At 45.9% G+C, this 21057-nt stretch overlaps 1 protein-coding gene across 2 annotated transcripts in view; it reads left to right on the forward strand.

The window, feature by feature from the left end:
• The window catches only part of CACNA1C (calcium voltage-gated channel subunit alpha1 C), a 1657037-nt gene that overhangs the window by 1489958 nt on the left and 146022 nt on the right, over positions 1–21057 (forward strand). For both annotated transcript variants that reach the window (XM_086952879.1, XM_086952878.1), the window contains exons 37-39: positions 13935–14031; positions 18328–18430; positions 19556–19657. In XM_086952879.1, the coding sequence (XP_086809005.1) occupies positions 13935–14031; positions 18328–18430; positions 19556–19657 (302 nt within the window). The remainder of the gene's footprint in view (positions 1–13934; positions 14032–18327; positions 18431–19555; positions 19658–21057) is intronic.

Below are 21057 nucleotides of genomic sequence, written 5' to 3' on the forward strand. Positions count from 1 at the left end.
CAATTAGTTAGGCAACTAGTTATCCATATGAGATAGAGTTCCCTCCACCATCTTGCAATTTCATTTCCATTCAACCACATTTTCAATAAACATGTCCCCAGTTGTTAAGCAATAAGCTTCCGATAAGGTAATTTTTTTTCCTTCATCATCATGCAGTAGCACTTGCAATCATAACCATTTAAACCTCATTTTCACCAAACCAAAGATGTCCCTACAACATATTTCATTAACCTTGCAGTATGCCTCCATAAAACATATCATATACTAGAAACTCTCTCATAATCATTCATATTTCCATAAAAGTAGTATGACACACCCAGTGCTGACCTACACTGTGCTGGAAAACTCACCGAACGCGGTATACTTGACTCTTCCCAACTCCTTATTTAAACCCAGTGGCAACCAATCATATTACACCATTCTTTCGCCGGTTGCTTACTCACTAACACCCAATGTCCCATCTTGGTATATGTACTTCATACAAATACAAAAAACACAATGCATTAGCACATGTACATCGTTTCAGAGTTCATTTTCTGCCTCTATTGCGTAAACACAATGTGCTCTAAGAGTCCCTATAGTCATATTGCCAAACGAGAAGTTAATAACAAGCTTGTTTTTGCAAATGAGTGATCTTTCGTGTAAATGAAACTCGCCGTCGTGTATGTGTAATACATCAATAATACTTTCAGTTTTCTCTCTGGTCCGGCCAGAGTGGTGGCTAATCAAATTCAACCTTTCAAGACTCTGTATTTCTTATGCAATGTACATAGTCCTAACTAACCCTGGGCGGAGATGGCGTAGTGCCACTACGCTTAGTTCCACGGAGTTATGAAAAAAATCAGTGGAACAGAAGCCCACGTCCTGTGGCCAGCCGAGGGTCCATGTGCTCGGGACGGGGGTCCCTTGTGCCTGGGCAGGCTCCCAGATCCCCCCGGCCTGGCTGGGTTGAGAAGCAGGGACAAGGCCAGTGGCTTGGGTTTCGTGCAGGGTCTGGGAAGTGGGAGCCCCCATCCTACCACCTGCCAAAGGTCCGTCTGCCTGGGCTAGGGGTCCTTGGTGCCTGGGGAGGCTCCCCACCTCCCCGGCCTGGCTGGGTTCAGAAGCGAGACCGGTTCCAGGGCATGGGCTCCGGTGGACCCTGGGGTGCGGGAGCCCCGTCCTGTGGCCAGCCGAGGACCTGGGTGCCCATCATGTGGGTCCATTGGGCCAGGGCAGGCCTCCCCCTCTTCGCCTGCGTGTCAAGGTGCCTGTGGGCCCTGGGTTAGAGTTCCGTCGGCCCTCCCCCTCCTTGCAGACCTGTGCCTGAGATCCTGCTAAGGGCTCTGATGAGCCCCCGGGAAGCAGAGCCCCCGAGCCCTACAAAGGGAAAGCGGGAGCCCTCCCGCGAAGGCTCGGGTGGGCAGATTGGCGTCTTTTCCCCTCTGCAATCTGGTCGCGCGCAATGATTTCCCATGGGGCGATCAGATGGCTGGGCCGGCCTGGAAGTCCACATGAGGGCTCACCTGCCTCCCCAATCCCAGTCAGGGCTCCAGGAGGTCGGGCACCCCTCAGTCACTCGGTACACACGGGTTACCAGGAAGAAGGGTAGCTTTCCTCCAGATTACTGGGGACAGGGTATGCCGGAATCACTCCTGGTCTGGCGGTTCTCAGCCAGGGACCAGATGGGCTAGGCCCGGATAACATCTCCCTACTGCCCAGGGCTCCCTCCTCCGGCCTGCCGCACGGCAAAGTGTCCTGGATGGACTCCATCGGTCCAAGGCAGTCCTCCCATTGGTGTCCAGGCCCGAGAGCTCTGACTGGGTGCTCCCACTCCGGGCTCTGTCCCACGCCATGGGCCTGTGCAGGACTTACGGAGCATAGGCCAAGGCCCTTGGTGGCCCGACTCAGGCCCGTGGAGGCCTCCCCTGTGCGGCCTGCCCTGTGCGACCTGCCCGGCGGCGGGCCCATGGATGGGTTAAGCTCCGCCATGGGCCAGGGTCGGAGGTCCGATGGGGACCCCCCATTCTCAGCCCTGGGCCTGAGGCCCAGCTGGGGTCTCTGAGCCGACGCAGAGCCCCCGAGCCCTGCATCAGCAGGACGGAGTCCTCCGCTGAAGGCTCGGGGCATTCACATTGGTGTCCTCTGGGCTCGGCCATCTGGTTGCACCTTTCCCTTCAGTCACCTGGTCGCACGCAATGCTTTCCAATGGGGCGACCAGATTGCTGGGCCGGCCTGGAAGTCCCAATGAGGGCTCGCCCACCTCCCCGATCCCAGCCAGGGCTCCAGGAGGTTGTGCGCCCCTGTGCCCTGGGTCCCCTCCGTCACCTGGTGGGCACGGGTTACCAGAAAAAAGGGTAGCTTTCCTACGGATTCCTAGGGACAGGGTATGCTGGAACCGCTACCGGGCTGGCGGTTCTCAGCTGGGGACCAGATGGGCTGGGCACCACCTTCCCCCCTGTCCAGGGCTCCGTTTTCCGGCCTGCGTGTGGCAAAGTTCCCGGGACGGGCTCCATCTGGCCCGGTCGGTCCTCCCTTGGGTGTCAGGGCCCGAGAGCTCTGGCTGGGCGCTCCCTACACTGGGCTCCATCTTCCTCTCCGCCATTGGCCCGGGTGCAGTCGGGCGTTCCCCAGCTCAGTTTGGGTTCAGGAGGTCTGGCAGGAGCCCTTGGTGGCCCTGGGGCTCCAACCTCGGGCCTGCTGCGTGGCAGAGCGCCCGGAACGTGGGCCTTGAGCAGGCCTCCCCTACGCGTGCCGGCCCGAGACCTCTGGCCGGGCTTAGGAGACCAGGCTCCATCCATCTGCTCCGCCATGGTCCCAGGATGCGGGTCCTTTGGGCCGGGCCAGCCTCCCTCTTGCTTTGCCCGCCTGTCAAGGTGCCTGGGGGACCCCTGGTTGGAGGTCCGTCGGGAACCCATGTCTGCAGTCCCGGGCCCAAGTCCCAGCCGGGGTCTCTGAGCTCCCAGGACGCAGAGCCCCCAAGCCTTCCGAAGGCTCGGGGTGGGGAGGATTTGCATCCTTCGGGCCCGGCCAGCTGGTCTCGCCTTCCCCTCTGGCCAGCTAGTCACGCGCAATGCTTTCCAATGGGGCTACCAGATGGCCAAGCTACCCTGGAAGTCCAGATAAGGGCTCGTTTGCCTCCCTTATCCCAGCCAGGGCTCCAGTAGGTCGGGCGCATCCGCGCTTTGGGCCCCCTCAGTCTCAAGGTGCGCACCGTTTACCAGAAAGGGGGTTACCCTTCCGCTGGATTACTAGGGACAGGCTACTCCAATACCCCTCTCGGCCTAGTGGTCCTCAGCCGGCAACCGGACAGGCCAGGACGCACCTCCGCAGCCCGGGGCTCAGTCCCCTGGCCCAACGTGTGGCGTGGTGCCCAGGATGGGAGCCCGCAGGCCCGGGGAGGCATCACCACTACCCGGGAGCCCCGATGGGGTTCAGGGGCCCAGGCTCAGTCTCCAGGCCTACCGCTCTGCCAGCAGCCAGAGACGGGGTTCCGCCTGGCCCGGGGAGTATCACCCTGCTTTGATGGGTTCAGGAGCTCCAAGGGAGCAGGACTTTAATGGCCGGTATAGCCCAGCTAAAGGAGGGCTATAGGGCTGTAACTCAGGCCATTATCATTCACAGCAGTTTTGAACAATTATAATCCAACACATCAGGTAGCTAAATCACTCTTTTCGTTAAACAGTCACAGAGTTAACAGAGATGACATACTTTGGTACCCATTTGTGTATATCATCATTGGACATCCTTGTAGTCTGGATTTATGCTAGAGTTTTTCTATGCAAACAACGTATCTTAACCCCCTGTCTGATACTCTGATGTAAATGATAATTTCCGACCTTGCACAGTGGGTGCGATAATTACTGAATAGCCCTCCCAGGCACTCATATTCTGGGTCGTGGACACAGCCTTAAACAGGGCCAGTTTCTTTGCTTCAGGCACATTGAGAATACTTACTAAATTCAGGTACAGGAATGTGCTGCTTACCAAAAATAAAAAAAATGAAGGAGGCCTAACTATCTGATAATGTCCACCATTTTTCTTTAAGCAAACATTTAATAGATAGACTGAGAGTGGCTAACCCTTAGGGAACTGTGGGCCCGATGTAGGTATCGAAATACCGGTCGGAAACGGCCGAAAATACCGATTTTCGGCCGTTTCCGACCGGTATTTGAATATTGATATGTAGGGGCATTTCAAAATACAGAATCGGTAATTTTACCGATTCTGTAAAATACCGAATCGGTAAAAATACCGAATCTGTATTTTGGAATGTAGGTAGCACTGAAATCAGTGCTACCGGGGTGTAAGAATTCATAATTTACCACCAACTAGAAGTTGGTGGAAATAATGAAAACCCTCTAAAAAACATTTATTTTGCTTTTTAAACGGTGCCATGTTGCAGACATACTTGCCCTTGGGGCATGTATGTCTGCAACATGTGCACCTATACATAATCGAGGGGTGCAACAGGGTGTCAAAGTGACACCCTGCCACCCTTCAATGTTTCCTTAAATTACCGAATCGGTAAATACCGATTCGGTAATTGGCATTCATTCCTATGGGCCTCCAGGCACATAGGAATGAATGGCAATTACCGAATCGGTATTTACCGATTCGGTAATTACCGAATCATTCCGATTCGGTAAATAATTCGGTAAATATACCTACATCCCGATTGCCAGTTCTTAAATACCGAATCGGTATGATTCGGTATTTAAGAATCGGTAATCTGGGATTACCTACATCGGGCCCTGTATGTTTTATTTATTTATTTTTAAGTTTTATAGAGCGCGAACCAGACCGGTGAGGGTATCAGAGCGCTTTACAAGATTGAAGGGTGGTATATAAAAGAATTAGATGGGGAAGGTACTAGTTGTGTAAAATAGGTAGATACATTATATAAGGAAAAGCAAGCAGTCTAAAGTCTCGGATACATTTGGGATAAAAAAAATTGGAATAAACGAATATATGGAGTAGATAATAACGTCTCAAATTGGTCAGAGATGGACAAATGCACAATATATTAGTCAGTGTTTCTTCTGCACTGCCACATAGTCTGCAGACTGGAGTCGGCCATGTTTGCTTTCAAGCAGGGATCTGATCTTTTGAAGTGTAGGTTCCCAGCCGTATTCTTAGAAGCATATGTTGGATGACTGGTGTGATATGGTTTACTAAGTACGGTTGCGGCGCACATCTCTCGTACGTGGCCAACACCATCCAGCTATGTGTTTTCTTCGCTAGTGCGGCTTTATCAATTATCCAGGACTTTTGCTTTGCCGCACCGTTGGCTGCTTTTTTAAAGGCCGCAAGGGTGTGATTGGTGTTCCATGCCTCTTGCATGTTGAGATTTATCAGTGCTTCTTCGAGTACTGTTTTCCATGCGTTTTTTGCGTTTGTTTGGGTGTTCATTTCGATCCAGCAGAGACCCATCAGCATGTCCTCTTGTGCTGCTCTTAATTTCCAGCACATTTTAAGTGTGGCAGCTTGTCTGACTTGGTACTGATTTAGTAACCCGCATTCAAGGAGAACTTGCGCTTGAGATGCAAACCTCGGAATCTGAAAGATGTATTTGAACAGCTCTGACTGTTGTAGATTCAGAAAATTTGCATCTTTTCCTCTGTATAAATCAGAACAGTATGTAAGGGACGGTAAAAACATTGCCGCGATCACCTTCAACAGGTATAAGTTGGATGGGCATTTCAATTTTGTTTTTAGTAAATTTAGGGCGAACCGTAGTTTGTTAGCCTGAGCTTTTCTATGTGATTGGTGATCTTTCAATGACCACCTTGAGTCGACCACTACTCCCAGGTACTTGTAAGAGAGGCTTTGTTCTATGGTGTTGCCTACAATGTGCCATTTAAAAGATTGCCTCCCTGGCCGAGATGCAAAACAGACGATCTTCGTTTTGTTATAGTTAAATAGCAACCCATGCGCACTGATGTATTCATGCAACTTCATGATGGAATGTTGTAGTCCCAGAGGGGTCTGGCTGCAAAGTACGATGTCATCAGCGTACTGTAAACTCCTTATTTTTTGATGTGCTAACTTTGGAGGGTCACTTTGTATCTCCAAGAGGCACTTATCCAGGTCCTCGGTAAAGATGTTGAAAAGGGTGGGGGCCAATACACATCCCTGCTTGAGGCCGACATGGGTGGGGATTTTTGCTGCTGTTCTATCGCCTTTACTAATTTTATCTTAACGCAGGTGGATGAGTATAGGTTTATAATGGCCTGGTACAACTTCGATGGTATTCCCCAATTGGCCATCTTTTGCCATAGGATCTCCCTTGGTACTGTGTCGAACGCCGCTTTCAAATCTACAAAGCAGGTGTACAGTTTGGTTGACTTTTCCCTTGCTCTGTCGACCAGAAAGTTTAGCGCGAGCAGATTGCATGACGTGTTGGTTCCAGGCCTGAACCCCGTCTGGGTGATTGGAAGAATTTTATTCGAGCTGACCCAGTCTTCCAGAGCTCTCAACAGATTTGATGCATATGTTTTGGCCTCTACATCTATCAGAGCGATTAGCCTGTAATTGGCTGGATCTGTTCTTGCACCTGCCTTAAAGATTGGATGCAAAATACTCCCTCTCCATGATGGAGGTATGCTTCCGGTTTGAAAGGCGTTGTTATACAGTGGGGTAAGATATTCAGCCCAGAAGAGTTGATGATGTTTGAAAAGTCCATTTGGTAGACCATTTGGGCCCGGCGCTCCTTTTGACCTCAGTTTTTTTAGGACCATTTGTACTTGGGATGACGTGATCCAGTTTTCATGAAAGTTATGATCCGCTTCTTGAATTTCGTTTTGTTGATAGATAGGACGTTCTAGATTCCGTGCTGGAAGTTTATTCTTTTGGGATTGCTCTAAATGCTGAATCCAGTCTTCCTGTAAAATGTTTGCATTGAATGCCTGGGTTGCTCCGTTTGCTACTTTGTTAATTTCTGCCCAAAATTTCCTGTTGTTATTAGATTTGCTGGATTCTAGTAGTTGTTGCCAAATTTCTGTTTGATGTTTTGATTTTTCTAACCAGACGTCTTTTTTATATTTTTGCCTCAGGTTATAAATTTGTCGCTTGGTATCTTCGCCCTTTGACTTGTCTTTACCCAGAAACGTTCTGATTTCTTGATTTAAGGTCCTTTTTTACACACTGTTGAACCTATGGGCGCCTGGAGTACTTTGCTTGATTTACTTTTGCGAGTATGAATTTGGTGACCAAATCTATCAGTTAGACTTATGATCATCTTTTCCCAATTACCCTGGTATGCTAATGGGTTTTTCCCAGTGACTTCTGTATGGACTTTTTTCACATGTGTCATTATTTCCTCAATATTCTTTCCATTCCATACTAATCGCTTTAGATTATAGAGACTCGGAGATTCCATCAGGGATTTTCATACTGGTACCCTTGTATTTTGATAGCTGAGCTCGATTGATTGCAGACTGTGATCGCTCTCCAGTTTGTGGATTATTTTGTAGGTAACGATTGTTTGTAATACCTCTAGGTCCACTATGGTATAATCTAAAACTGCTTGAGACTGTTTGGCGATTCTGGTCGGGGATGCTGGCTGATCTTGTGGCAAGCGGCCATTCAAAGGGATCATTCCAATCTCGGCGAACATTAAGGCACACTGCTGACCGTACTTATCCTTTTTCTGGTGGTAAATCATTGGAGGAATTGGTTTGCCATTCCGTGTGTTTTGTTTGATGTTTTGTGCGTGAACTTTTTGAAGTAAGAACATGTTTCAGCGTCATCTTCAACACAGAGGCCCTCTCACATGTTATATGAAGCTGAAGCCACCCAGACAACACATTTGTAAAGATTGCTGCTGTAGTAAGTAGACTAGCCTACCTCTTTTTTTGTGATCAGAATATAATAGGCAGCCGTAAAATGGTTTTCCTTTCTACTAAAACATCATGTTAGAGCAAATGACCATGGAGTAAGTAAGCTTTATTGGTTGTAATTGAATGTGTGACCAGTTCAGTGGCTCCGTTCCAGTTTAGCACACATTCTTCGCTCTAATTGTTTTTTTCCCCCAGCTGCTTGGGGACTATCTGAAGTCAGAACGATTCCCTTAGTTGAGCACTGTTTACAAAGAAATTAGGCAAAGGCCTCCCTGTTTGTTTTTAGCACCTCGATTCAGAGGTGAAAAAGATGACTCTGCACAACAGGTTTTCTCCAGCCAGAACTTTGGTCTCAATTATAAGTTGTACAGACCAGGCCTGGCCCACCCGCCGGGTGGGCGAAACTCACAGTGGAGTTGTACTCCACAAAATTCCGTTGACTTAAATAAAAACTCTGAGCGATTCCACAGAGTTTCACCCGCCTGCCCTGTACAAGGCATGTTGGATCCTATGACATGTTTCTTGAATGAACCACCACAAGCATCTTAAAAGGTGGTTAACCCTTTCGATGCTGATGACGAGCTCAGCTCGTCATGATGCACGGTTGAGCTGTGCTGATGACGAGCTGAGCTCGTCATGAAATGATGGAAATTACGATAATCCAGCATAGAAGGGAAAAACACCTAGCAGCCAAGGAGTTAAGGACTCACCCTGAGTGCTTCTGGGCAGCTCTGGTTCTGCGCGTGCGCCCTGTGGTTGGAGGATGGGGGCCAGACAGCATGTTGACAATCATCATACCGCTCAGGTGGGGGCAGGCAGCAGCGGCAGAAGGGCAGCAAGCATGGTCCACACACAGTTGTCTTTGTTCTCGGGCCACCCTCCTCTGGGCCCTGACGTCTCTCTGCCCAGTTCTTTTTCAGCGCTGAGTGGGGCAGAAGGGGGCTCCGACGCTCGGACCAATGGAGGCAACGGTGCCAGTACCGCTGCTGGTGGTTCCTGCTCATTTTCCATGGGGTGGCGGGAGGTTCCTCACTTTCACCATGACTCGCTTTATCCCCGGGCAGGTCCAAGCTGCCATTAAAGCACACGTGCACCTCTCCCGAATTAGACAACAACTGGATAAACATGTTGCGGTCACTGTCCTTGAGCACTACAAGCTATCAGTAAGACATGCAGCCATTACCTTCTTCATTAAAATGGGACACTAATCCCAAATCTCATCCCTTATGGCTTTAATTAAATCATTAACCGCCTGTCCATATCCAGTTATGCCGCTCTATTTCTACTAATGCTGCTAATGGGTCAAATAAAAAAATATACAAAAGGTGATAGATTCATAAGTAATTGCACCCATTTAATGCAGAGAAAAGGGTGGTGGTGCTGTTTTCTTTTACAAATGGCTGGGATGCTATTATGTATTTGCCCCCCCTCCACTCCACCCCCTCCAGAGGTAATCTGAGTGAATGGGGTGAAGACTCCTATTAGCTGCAACATCTGCTTCTGTGTAAAGAGATGAAACACGCCCAGGATAGCTCAGACAGCTTTCTTAATTCAAGAGGGTATTATGCAAACAAAATTCTGCAATACAGTCTATGGCTGTCACAATTTCTCTGACTGATGATACATCTTCCAGTATTAGTTTCTTGAGCAGCCTCCTTTTACCTTTTAAATGTAAACTGCAATAATCCCCTTTTAGCACACTGATGAGGATGGGTGCAGCAGCATTTCAAAATTAAACCTACCATTACAAAATGGACGCCAAAGCCATGAAGGCGCTCATAGCCCATTGCGTTCACGCACGATAAATGGAATGGACTAATAAACACTGCGTATGCCTCAATATCACTGCTCATTTTCTGCGGCCAAATTGCTCTCGGGCGTCTTTAGATCTCATGATAGACTACTTATGAAACTAAATTATTATTGATATTTTCAAGGTGCAATTATTACATTATTTTAATTACTCTTAGTAATAACTACTATTGTAACAGTATCTCCTAAAATTCATTTGAACAATTCAATAAACACAACAATTAAATACTTGGGTGGTAAACTCTGCCTCAAGGCATGGGAGGAGTTTTTGCCGAACTCCGCACTCCAAATGGAGCACCAAGTGGCAAAACTCTGTGAACTCTGGCAGCGGAGCGGAGTTTACCACCGCCCCTAGTGTAGTGTGAAATTCCTATGTAGAATCCCGCACCGCACAATTTTAAGTGGCGCATTATTCCTGCACCCCTATTTTTCAGGTAGAGCACATTGGACCATAATTTAACAGGCTAGAAAATCTATGCAGTAAAATAACAAAATAGCATTGGGAGAGGGCTTCAGACCAGTGCAGCCCAGCCCAGCCGTGGTCCCTGGTCCTGTCTGACCCTCTGCCAGGCAGCATCATTCCTCTTCCACCATCCTACCTCTGACACTCACTGGCCTCCTTGCACACATTTCCCATCTGCTCAGAGCAGGTCGCAAAAGTGAGTTTTAAACCTGATGGAACTGGGAATTCCATGACAAATTACACCCAGTAAATCCTGGTCTCTAGAGTTAACCTCTATTCCGTAGGGTTTTCACTCATGATACGAGAAAATATTGCAGAAATACCACACAGTAACAGAAACTCAAGTCATCCAGAATTTCCACACTCATTTCCTCTATGCTCATATTCGGGGGATCTAAAGAATGGGTTTGAAGACTGTTAGAGAGGGCCAATATGATTACACAAGTGGTGACTTAATATTTAGGTCTCATCAACCTTTGGGCCCACTTGTTTAGACGACTATGTCTCTAGATTCTGGCGACGGCCTGCTTGTCTGAGGGTCCATCTTAGTGCACACAGTTGTTTTTGTGCTGATGAGAATTTGTCAAGATGATGGATTTTTTCCCTTCAGACCTTACTTTCTTATTTAATCAGTGTCTATAAAACCCATCCTTCTTAAAGAGGTTGTGTATAACTTCTGTTTAAGTTTCTGGTGTACCTGGAGCTACAAATCTTAACTTCCAAGTGCCGTATCTGACACAAAAAAAGATGAAGCCGAAATTCCAGACTTCACCGGCTGACAGCACGCAGGCCAAAGGCTTCTAGCAGGCCATGCTGCAGATTTTCAAGATGGCTCCGTTACCCTATGAGCCACTCCCCAATGGTAAGCTGGCTCCTGGAGACTCTGTTATCTAGCAGCTCCAACCCTCATGCTTCCAGACTCTGCGTCTAAATAGGTTCCAGCCAGAGCACTGCTTCCAATGAAGCAGAGTCCTCCAAGGCACTGAGCAACATGTGTTCAGTGCAATCTACGATGCCACATCGGCGCCTCTCTCAGAGCTATTTTGTCACCGTCTTTAAAAAACATAAGCGCAATACCTTTCTATAGCCCTGAGATTTGTCCATGAGAAGGAACTTTTCGAGTGTGATTCAGATGCTCTAGTCATGCTCATCAAAGATTATGTGCATGCAGAGGATGATAGTGAGGCAGATATCTTCTTTGTCTCTTACAACACAGATGCTGACCTGTTCTTGGATTTACAAAACACATTTCAGTCCCGCCTTTCCTTGCACAGCAGAGCCTAGCAGTGGCTTCTGTAAATGGTTATTTCGCAGCCCTGTCTGCCTTCTTGTGTGACCCTGACAAGCTTCTTCAAATCACCACTAGGGTTGTGTTTTGTGAAGGTTTACTCTACTGTTTCGTCCCTCTGCCTTTATTTTCTTCAGTGGAATTTGAGTCTTGTGTTAATGTTCCTCATTGCATCCCCTCGAGACGATGCACCATTGCCCAGTTTGATTTCTGACTCATGAAAACATGCAAAATGAGAATGACTTTGGCCTGCAGAATTGGTGAACTCCAGGCCCTCTCGGTCCTGCCGCCATTCATATATTTCTAGCCAGATAAACTAGTTGTACTTACTTGCTTATTATTCTTACCAAAAGTCGGTATCTTCATTTCACAGGGCCGCTGCCCATTACTCTTCTATTATTTCTCTAATTCCCATCCCCCCAAGAAGGAGATGTGGCTGCATAGATTAGACTCCAGTGTAAGGAAGCATGCCTTGAGACATGGTTTACTGTCTAAAGCTCAGTAATGGCCAACCCACTTGTGCTTGGTCCATTACAGTGAAAGAAAGGCTGGCAATACCTTCAAAGTGTCAGCTCTGGAGAGAATCAAGGCATGCGTTGAGTACACTATGCTTCAGCACCCAAACCATGAACTGTATTTAACCACAGGCCATGAACTCCCAAATAGTTTTGTAGACATGGTGGACATCTTAGATTTCGTCATATAACTTTCCTCATGGGCCATGACATAATTGCTAGGCAAATAAGATCCTATGTTGCTGCACCCATCACCTTGCTATGCAGATCTAGGATTTCCTTTGTACAGAACTGATGTTCCCATTAGAGTTGTTTAAAGGACATTGTGAAAAGTATTCTGAAATTCTAGTCATGTTGTGAAAACAAACTTTGAATTATTTGAACATTTAATTTGAACCTTTCTAAGACTGTTGGATTATTGGTATTACTTAAGGTTAGCCTGTGATGGAACGTGATAGATTCTTAATAAAACTACAGTGCATCTTCCACAGAGGGGGAATAGTGATGAAAGTTGAGTTTGAGCAATAGCAAGTTCCACATCAAAGTGCAGAGAGTTAGTTAGACAGAGATATCACTAAGATAACCAACTATGTATTGCAAACCTCAATGCCTAGTTGAAGTGAATAGTCAGAGTGGTGGAGCCCAGTACCTCTGTTTGTTTGTTATCTCATTCCCATGTACCCTAGTACATCCCACTGACTATCATATTCATAATCTTGTATACTGGTCACTGGTGGATCGTATGCGAGATGGAAGACTGCGGTGCTTCAATTGCATCTTGAAAACAAGGTTGGTGATCTCCGATACCCAGTTGTGTATAGTCTTATTACACCAACTGCACAAGTCAGGACGAAATTGATGGTCAGCTCTTAGTGGACTTTACTGAGGGGCAAAGTGGTGAACATGTACCCATTGGGCACTGGATTACCCTTTGTATTATAATCTGCAGTGCCTTTGTCCAGCTGGTATTTGAGTCTGCTCCACCACGACTAAGGCTCCTACAGCAGCTCTCACCAAATGTGTTTTGGTGGTTTGCGTCTGTCGGTGCCACGTGATCATCCTTGCATACTTTTCTGTAAATATTACTGCCTGACTGCTGAAGTACATACTGATAGATACTTTGCGAGGACTGCATTGCATGTCTTCCTTGCATAATCAGCGCAGTTCCAGAGAAGTATTGCCATAGGATTTATTCTAAAGGTAAAGAATCTGCAGGAAAAGGTATCCATTAGAAGAATGTTACTTACCTTTATCTCTTATATTTCTGGGGATTAATCTGTCTTCTTAAATTAAGCATGTCTCTTGATGCCATCGCCCCTTGGTTCTGTTCAATTTACCGGCAGCAATCAGCACTGTTGAACATCGGCTATTCGTGGCTCACCTCCATCTGAATTCACTGTCCGACTGTTACCTGGAATACTTAATTTAACTGCTGTCAGCCACGTTAACACTATTCTGGCACGTTACCAGGTGCAAAAGACAGTGTATTCTCCCCGACATATTTCTTTCACAAATAATCGTCCTTAGACCAGCTGAGTTGACTGCTTGTCTCTGTCTTGGTCAAGCTTCTGGCAGTTGCTTTAATGAAAAGAGTTTGGTTGGGTGCAAGAGCCTGGTAAGTTCAGGCTGCTTCCTGAATAGGTCTTCTATCCCATCTACTGAAATTCTTGAAGGCAGAAAGGGCATAGTTCATACCCCATTAAAAGGTTCTCAGTATGCTTTGAGTTACAGCATATACATTACATGAAATAAATTCCAATACTACACATTTACTCTTGGTTTGAAGGCCACTCCAAGTTGAGTGAGACTCCGTAGATCAGAGGTACAGAGATTGAAGTGATGTTATATATGTTAAATATGTTTAACAGTGTGCAAGAGAACATTGGCTATACGTAGAAGGTTAGGTAAAGAGATTTGTGGTGGAAAAAGCACAGACACAGTTAAAGAAAAAGATAACACAATGATGTTCCCAGCTGTATCCCCTGGACAGTGAGGACAGTGTGTGGTGCCTCTTCATGATCTGTTTTGCTTTTCAGGGGTCGTATCAAACATCTGGATGTGGTCACCCTCCTCCGGCGTATCCAGCCACCACTGGGGTTTGGAAAGCTGTGCCCTCACCGAGTGGCATGTAAGGTAAGCACAGCGACCTAAAGACAGGAGAGTCGTGAGGATTTAAACATCAATGTTTCAGTTATCAGTAAAATGATGTGCTCTATTTTAGGACTGAAGGTTACCATCCACATGTGCCAGGAAATAGAGATTGGGTAGAAACCTAATACAATAACTAGAAGTGACTGAGGTATTCAATGGATGCTAAATTCGGGATTGAATAAGGATGTTTTCAGATGTTTCCAAAAGACCATTTGGTTTAGTTTAGGATTTCAAAAAGGAATAAGTGAAGCAGGGGCCTTGCACTTCAAGGGACCTACCTATATTTTTTCTACTGGAAATTTGATTGGAGATCGCCATGATGTGACTCAATCAGATGTTCCTGTGGGTGACTTTTTAGGTGACCAATTTCTGTAGGTGGCATGGCCCATGTAGCAGATGACATTGTGCACAGACTTTTTTAAATTTCATAATAATTAATGTTGTATTGTATATTTATGTAGATGCACAGTTGGTCCATTTTGTTCTGTACTCTTTCTTGAGTGTCCAAAAGGCAGGAGTCACGGGGGAATCCCTCCCCAGGGGATTCCCTCTTAAAGGGGCCACCAGGAAAAGGAGCACAGCGCTCCCAGAGGGGGACAAAGCGCAGGGAGAGCTAGGGGCATGGAAAACGAAATCCAGCATACCCAAGCTGCTGGGGCAGCCCCTAGAGTCTCTTCCAGGTCCTGGAAATAATCCAGCAAGGCAGAAGGGTCCAAAAGAAGTCCTCCAGTATCCAGGGCATTCAGGGACTGGGCAGGGCCCAGGGAGGCAAGCCTTCCCCTGGGCCCCAGCAGCAGCACGCCCCTGGTAGATTGAAGTCAGGAAACAAGACATTTAACATGAGGTCACAGCCTCTTTTTATACACCAATTTCTTTTGTCTCTAGGGTGCAGGGTGGGGGAAAACCAGATGCAGCTGGTTCTGGAGCACTCTGTTGTGCTCAGCCCCTCTCCCCATTCACAGGACAGGCTAGGGACATCAGACGCACCACAGGGGGCGGCTCCAGCATTGTGGAGGGAAGGCCTAGCCCTATTCAGGTCTGAGGTGCACTCCTCCCTCACATCAACATGCAGATCTCTCCATTCACCCCCGGGGCAGACCCATCCTGACTCCTGGAGCCAGGCATACCAGCCAGCTCCAGTAAATCACAAGCCAGACAGTCAATTCACATTAACTGCACAGACATGCCAACTTCTAGAAGTGGCACTTCCACACTAGACACAATAAATCCGCGCACATCATCGCACAGCATTTAATCACACGAGTCCGCACATACCAAATTTGACCCTGCACTCCCCACACATCAATCAGGAACTACAATGGCCACTCATATTTCCCATGCATTTCTATGGGAGGGCAGGCCAATCTCACACACGCACTCAGAGAGCGCATGCACTTTATACTTCGCCACAGTGCTAATGTGCGCAAAGACCAGAAATTACTACAATGATATAACATTAAAAGGCAAAAAGTTCAGGGGTGAACCTGCCAGAAGGGCCAAGTCCAACAGGATCTAACAATTCATCATCCAGCCTCCCACCAATTAGAAATCATATACCTTGAAACATGAGTAAATGCAGTTGCCTATCAAGCTTTTCCTACTAGAATTTGTTATGCTATTTTTAATTTTCCTCTCTGTATTTGGAGTTTCTACCAGAAATTCCTAACTTTCTTTTCACTCTAAATGATGCCCAAAGTCTCTTACCTGCCCGTCATGGAGTAACACATCTTATGCTATTACTTCTTCTAGTAGGAAAAATATATGAAAAGGCAGAATTATAGGCAGAATTATAGGTGTCAACAAAGTTTGATGTTTACGTTTAGCAAAGATATGCTGTTTATGCTCCCCTCATGCCCATCAGAAACTATGTGTGCTCAGGCAGCGTCTTATACAATCATGTTAAGGACAATTTTTACAATTTGTTTCTCATGTAAGACGGGAAACCAGATGGTCAATATTACGGTATACTTAGTCGCCTTTAAGATAGTTTTCTATGTCCCATTAAGGGGAGACAGGAGGAAGTAGCAGATTGCTTTTTCCGTTCTTGTGCTAACATATGTAACTTTTACAATGGTTAGAAAATTAAAAAATTAAGTAGGGTTCCAGTCAGTTCCACATCTTGGTTGTTTTGTGGGAGCAGGTATGGATTAGGAAATTAGTTTAGTTGTCTAGCACCTTTACCTAAGGGTCGAGCGTAGGGGAGTGATAGGCCTGAATCAAGCACAGTAGCTACGTTATTTACTTTTAGGCCATGTCCCCTCAAGAAACAAAGCCAGATTAAATAGCACCAGACTACACTATGAACCATTGCCTCAGCTATTGATGTGGCCAAGCCCATTATGCTATTTAGAGCCAGCTCCCTGGTCCACTTTCTGGCACAGTGTGACTTCTGAATTTTGTACATAGGCATCTGGAAATATAGACAAAGCGATTTGATACTGTAGGATTGAAGTCCCAACTGGATCGATCATTTCTACCGCTATGACCCACGTATTTCTGGATGCCCTGGGATTTATTCCCATTGACAGTGCATTCTTGAGACCATTGGCTTAACAATTCTTTTGCTTTCCCAGCACAGTACTCGACAGTGCTGCATGAAGTGCACTCCCAAAGCATGTTGAATCCATGGCAAAGAAGGCTTACTCCCTCATAACCGGGATACTCTTCTTGCTTTTGTGGCGTACGTGTGCATATGTTTGTGTACAACAAGGTGGCTAGCACTTAATTGAGGTTTTGCGTACTAGGGTCAGTCCCTAGGAAGTTGATCTTTCACAAATGGCAGCTGATGATAGCTTCCCTGGGCGGTCCTGTTGCTTTCTGGCTTGTGATGTCTAATAAACATACAGTCTGCTCAGAACAGTCCTTGTAGTCTGCCGTCCACCTCGGAATAGAAAGCCTGAGAAACCAGAAAAATGCACACTGTTCGTGATGACTAGAGATTCGAATTTGTCGTAGATTGGGTACCTCCTACTTTGGTTAATTACCAACCCTCTACACCAGGACTTTGTAGTTGCTCTGACTTCAAAAAGAGTCTAACTTTAAAGAATAGCTGGAGAGAGTGAAGTTCCAGGAAAGGGACTCTTTTAGCAATCTCTTTAATGCTGGGACAAAGCTTGCATACCTTACAAGAAGCCTTAACCTGTGATACTCTTCACCAATTTGACCCAGCGATGAGAAGAAGTAGACCAAACGCAAAGGGCAGCTGTGGCCAGCCCATTTTATAACTGGAATGCGGTCACAAAGCATCCAAAACACCTACCCAGCTATTAAGTACACAAACCAAAACAAAAAAGTACTTTATACTTCCACCTGACTCTAAGGAAATTTAGGTGAGCCTAGGTGCAGTGACTTTGCCTTGCGACCTTGCATCTTGCCTTGAACTAACACATATTCACCAACCCACTTGGCATTTGTAGTGTGCTGTGCCGATATAACCCAGTATCTGCCAGGATTGCGGCTAGAAGAGCACTACATGATGTCATATGTCATTTACTGGAATACCTTTAACTTCTAAAGACGATTCTTTCCAACTGCCATTGGTTGGAACTGAATAGTATGTCATCAGCCCTTGTGTACTGAACCTTTATGGTGCCATCCTTTTGTTACCCTGCTTTAACTGAGTCCAGGCCAACCACACTTTTCCTATGTATAATTCCAGAGTTATCTCTGATTAAAGGTTCTTTGTCCTAAATTAACATCTCTGCCAGGCTGGTGAGCAACCCTAGCCTTTTGGAACCTACCTGTGCTTTACTACTAAAGATCATAGCAACCAAGATAAAGGCATTTCAAGGTAACAAATAGGAAGGTGTTCAGCAAGAAAAGAAAATACTCCACAATAGGCCATTTCGTACTTAGAAGCTATTTATATGTGGATCGCAGTGTGGCTGGAACACTGTTTGTGGAGGTGGTTTTTTGGAGATCCTACGGGTGGCAGTCCTCTTTTATAAGTACTCTGACTCTTGCAATACATTTTTGTGTGGTGGATAGAGGTTGAAGTTGTGTGTTTGGAGCAAGTTGATCCTTGTTCTCTGTTTTAGCTCCAATTTCACATTGGCTAAATAGTTTTACTTAACTCCATATTTTCAAATACGTTTGATATTAGATTGCGCCTACAAACTTCTCGATTAGGTTTGTAGTGTGGAACATATGTCTTGAATGATTGGTACCGGCTCACATCATATCTTGCCAGACAGTGGGGAATATGGAGCATTGGGAAATCCACCTCAGCACTACAAGGTGTTTCTATTTTCTCTCTCTTCTCCCAATATATTCTTCTAGCGCTTAGTTTCCATGAACATGCCCCTCAACAGCGATGGGACAGTGATGTTTAACGCCACCCTTTTTGCACTGGTCAGGACAGCTCTACGGATCAAAACTGATGGTAAGAAAGTTAACACTGGCCAGGGGTTGGGTTTCTGCCTACAGCAATGTATTTATGGCAGCATTTAAAATGTATGGGTAATTCATATCTTTGTAAAACAACGCAGCAAGATACTATACAAAAAACATAATGATATTCAGACATCCACAGATCATGATGGTGAGCGTGGATGTATTAAATATTCCACTTCATGTTTTCTATACTTACCCCCCAAGTGAACCTTTATCTGCGCTCTTGCAAATTCACTACATCTCAATGTATGCTGTTGTTCACAAATTAAATCCTCAATGATTTACTCACATCCTCCCATATAACACTTGCATATTTGTTTCTGAACACACACTCAAGCTTTAGAACTCATCTCATGCAGGCACTCAACTCATTTATATATCAAGTCATTTTCACATATATGTATTTACTCATACATTCATTCCTTTGTTCCGTTACTTGTGTGGTATTTCATTCCTATAGTTACAAATTCACAGATTCATTGTTTTACAAAGCTTTAGTGATGTAATCATTCATTCACTTAACCACACATTGCCTGACACCAGGTTTTATTCACAGGCATTCACACACTAATGTATCCATGCCTGAATACGAATTTTCACTTACTTGGATATCTGCACTGATGCATTGTTTAACTTAAATAGGTAATCATTCCCATATGTGTGAATGCTACTACTCACACCTTGTTACACTCCCATAAATGTTAACAAATGTATTGACGTAGGCTTTTACTCACACAAGCAGTCACTCATACATTAGGTAATTTACTCTTCACAATTGTCACACTACTATAATGTGATGCCCAAATGCGGGCACGAGGAGGCTGACGTATACTCAATGATTTCTGGTGGCAGTAAGCCAGTACTAGAGACTGAACTAAAGGGGATGGATAATCATTTGAAAACTGGGCCATCTGTGATTGGCTAGTTTCTTAGGGACAAATATAGCAATATCTGGGTCATGAAATGTCTAGCAAGTGAAGAAGTTTATAAGGCAAACCGCCTTTTCAAAAGACCTTAAGTAGAGTAGGGAAATACATGTACATCCCTCTACAGTTTCTCCCTTTTTAGGTATGTTGTGACTGAATCTATTCTTTTCTTTGGGATTGGTGGACAGGAAACCTGGAGCAGGCCAACGAGGAGTTAAGAGCCATTGTGAAGAAGATCTGGAAGCGCACCAGCATGAAGCTTTTGGACCAGGTGGTGCCCCCTGCTGGTGGTGAGTACAGCGCATTTACCCGTTGGTTTTACAATGCCTACCCATCCCCAAGAGAATGCACAAGCATGCGTTTGTGCGACAGTGCACTATGAGAAAAGATCCCAAAAAAACTCACTTTAGAAAGGTATCAACGTCTGTTATAACGTAAACTGTAATGTTAAAAACCACATAGATGTGCGTATCAAGAGAGAGAGAGAGGACTAGAAAGCCAGTCCAAGTCCCCGTAATTTATATGTGTTATCAAAAGGGACTAGCTTAATATGACCAATATTGTTTAGACTCTGATTAGATTTGTCATGGGCACCTCGTTGGTGGGTTCATGAAGCCCTCACCCACCAACCTAGTTGGTGGCATGCTTCATCATCGGGCCCACCCAGTGACACCTAATGTGTCCCGGGTGTGCTGCGACGCCTGATTACAGCGGAGCTGGTTTATTACGGAGAGGGCAGTGTGAAGTGTAAAGTGAAAAGTGAGTTAAAACGGTAACTGGGCCCCCGTCAGCGGTTAAAATAAGGCTTGGGGATGTTTAAAGGAGGCGAGTTACTACCCCCTACATCCATCAGATGGTCGACATGTTTCAGCCAGTGCCTTAAATTAAATCTAGCTTTCCTCAGGACCTTTTTAAAAATAGTGTGTAGTGTTAGTTAAAAGGAGTGTAACCCAGGCTATGTGTTACACTCGCTAAGGTGTTTTTGAAGTGTGAGAGGGGATTCCCTTCTCATATATGCCTGTACTGACAACATTGAAGACATGGACAAAACATGTAAAAATAACAGTGTCAAATTGGCGTCTTCGCCACATAGTCATATACATAGAGGGCCGAATCTATAGTGCACAGTGGGTTGACTACAGTCAGCAAAAGTGTAATGACACTGGTGGTACCATTCGGGTGAAAGTCGCAAATAATTGGTGGTAGTGTCACTAAAACACGAGTATCACACAAATGCATGAGGTACAAAGTGTGATGGGGCATAAGTAAATGTTCTTACGCTTGGAATTTGCAACCAATGCTTCCAGGAGTGAAGCGGTAAGGGTTTGACCCTGTAGGAAAAATAATGTTGGCCACTGGGGGTTAGAGACCTGTGAGGAGGGAAAAAGCGCTTACCCAAAGGTTGTTGCTTGGAGGTTGTCATACTCACAGCTTTTCTGGTCAGAGCCTGCCTTGTACCTGTTGCACCGTCCTCGTACTCCGATAGAATGAGCTGGAGTTTTTTGCTCGTTTTTATATGCTGGCTGATTGGATTAATTACCGGCGCCTGTAGCGGGGAGTAAGGGTAGAAAGACTTCGGCGGGTGTGCCCCTAGCTGTCTGCGCATGGGCGGTGGAAAGGCACTAGTTTTTAGCGCATGAGCGGGTCTGATTGCTTCTATTGCGCATGTGCAGAGACGAGAGACTCGTTA

This window comes from Lissotriton vulgaris, chromosome 1_2 (assembly GCF_964263255.1).
Source record: "Lissotriton vulgaris chromosome 1_2, aLisVul1.2, whole genome shotgun sequence".
NCBI lineage: Eukaryota > Metazoa > Chordata > Amphibia > Caudata > Salamandridae > Lissotriton > Lissotriton vulgaris.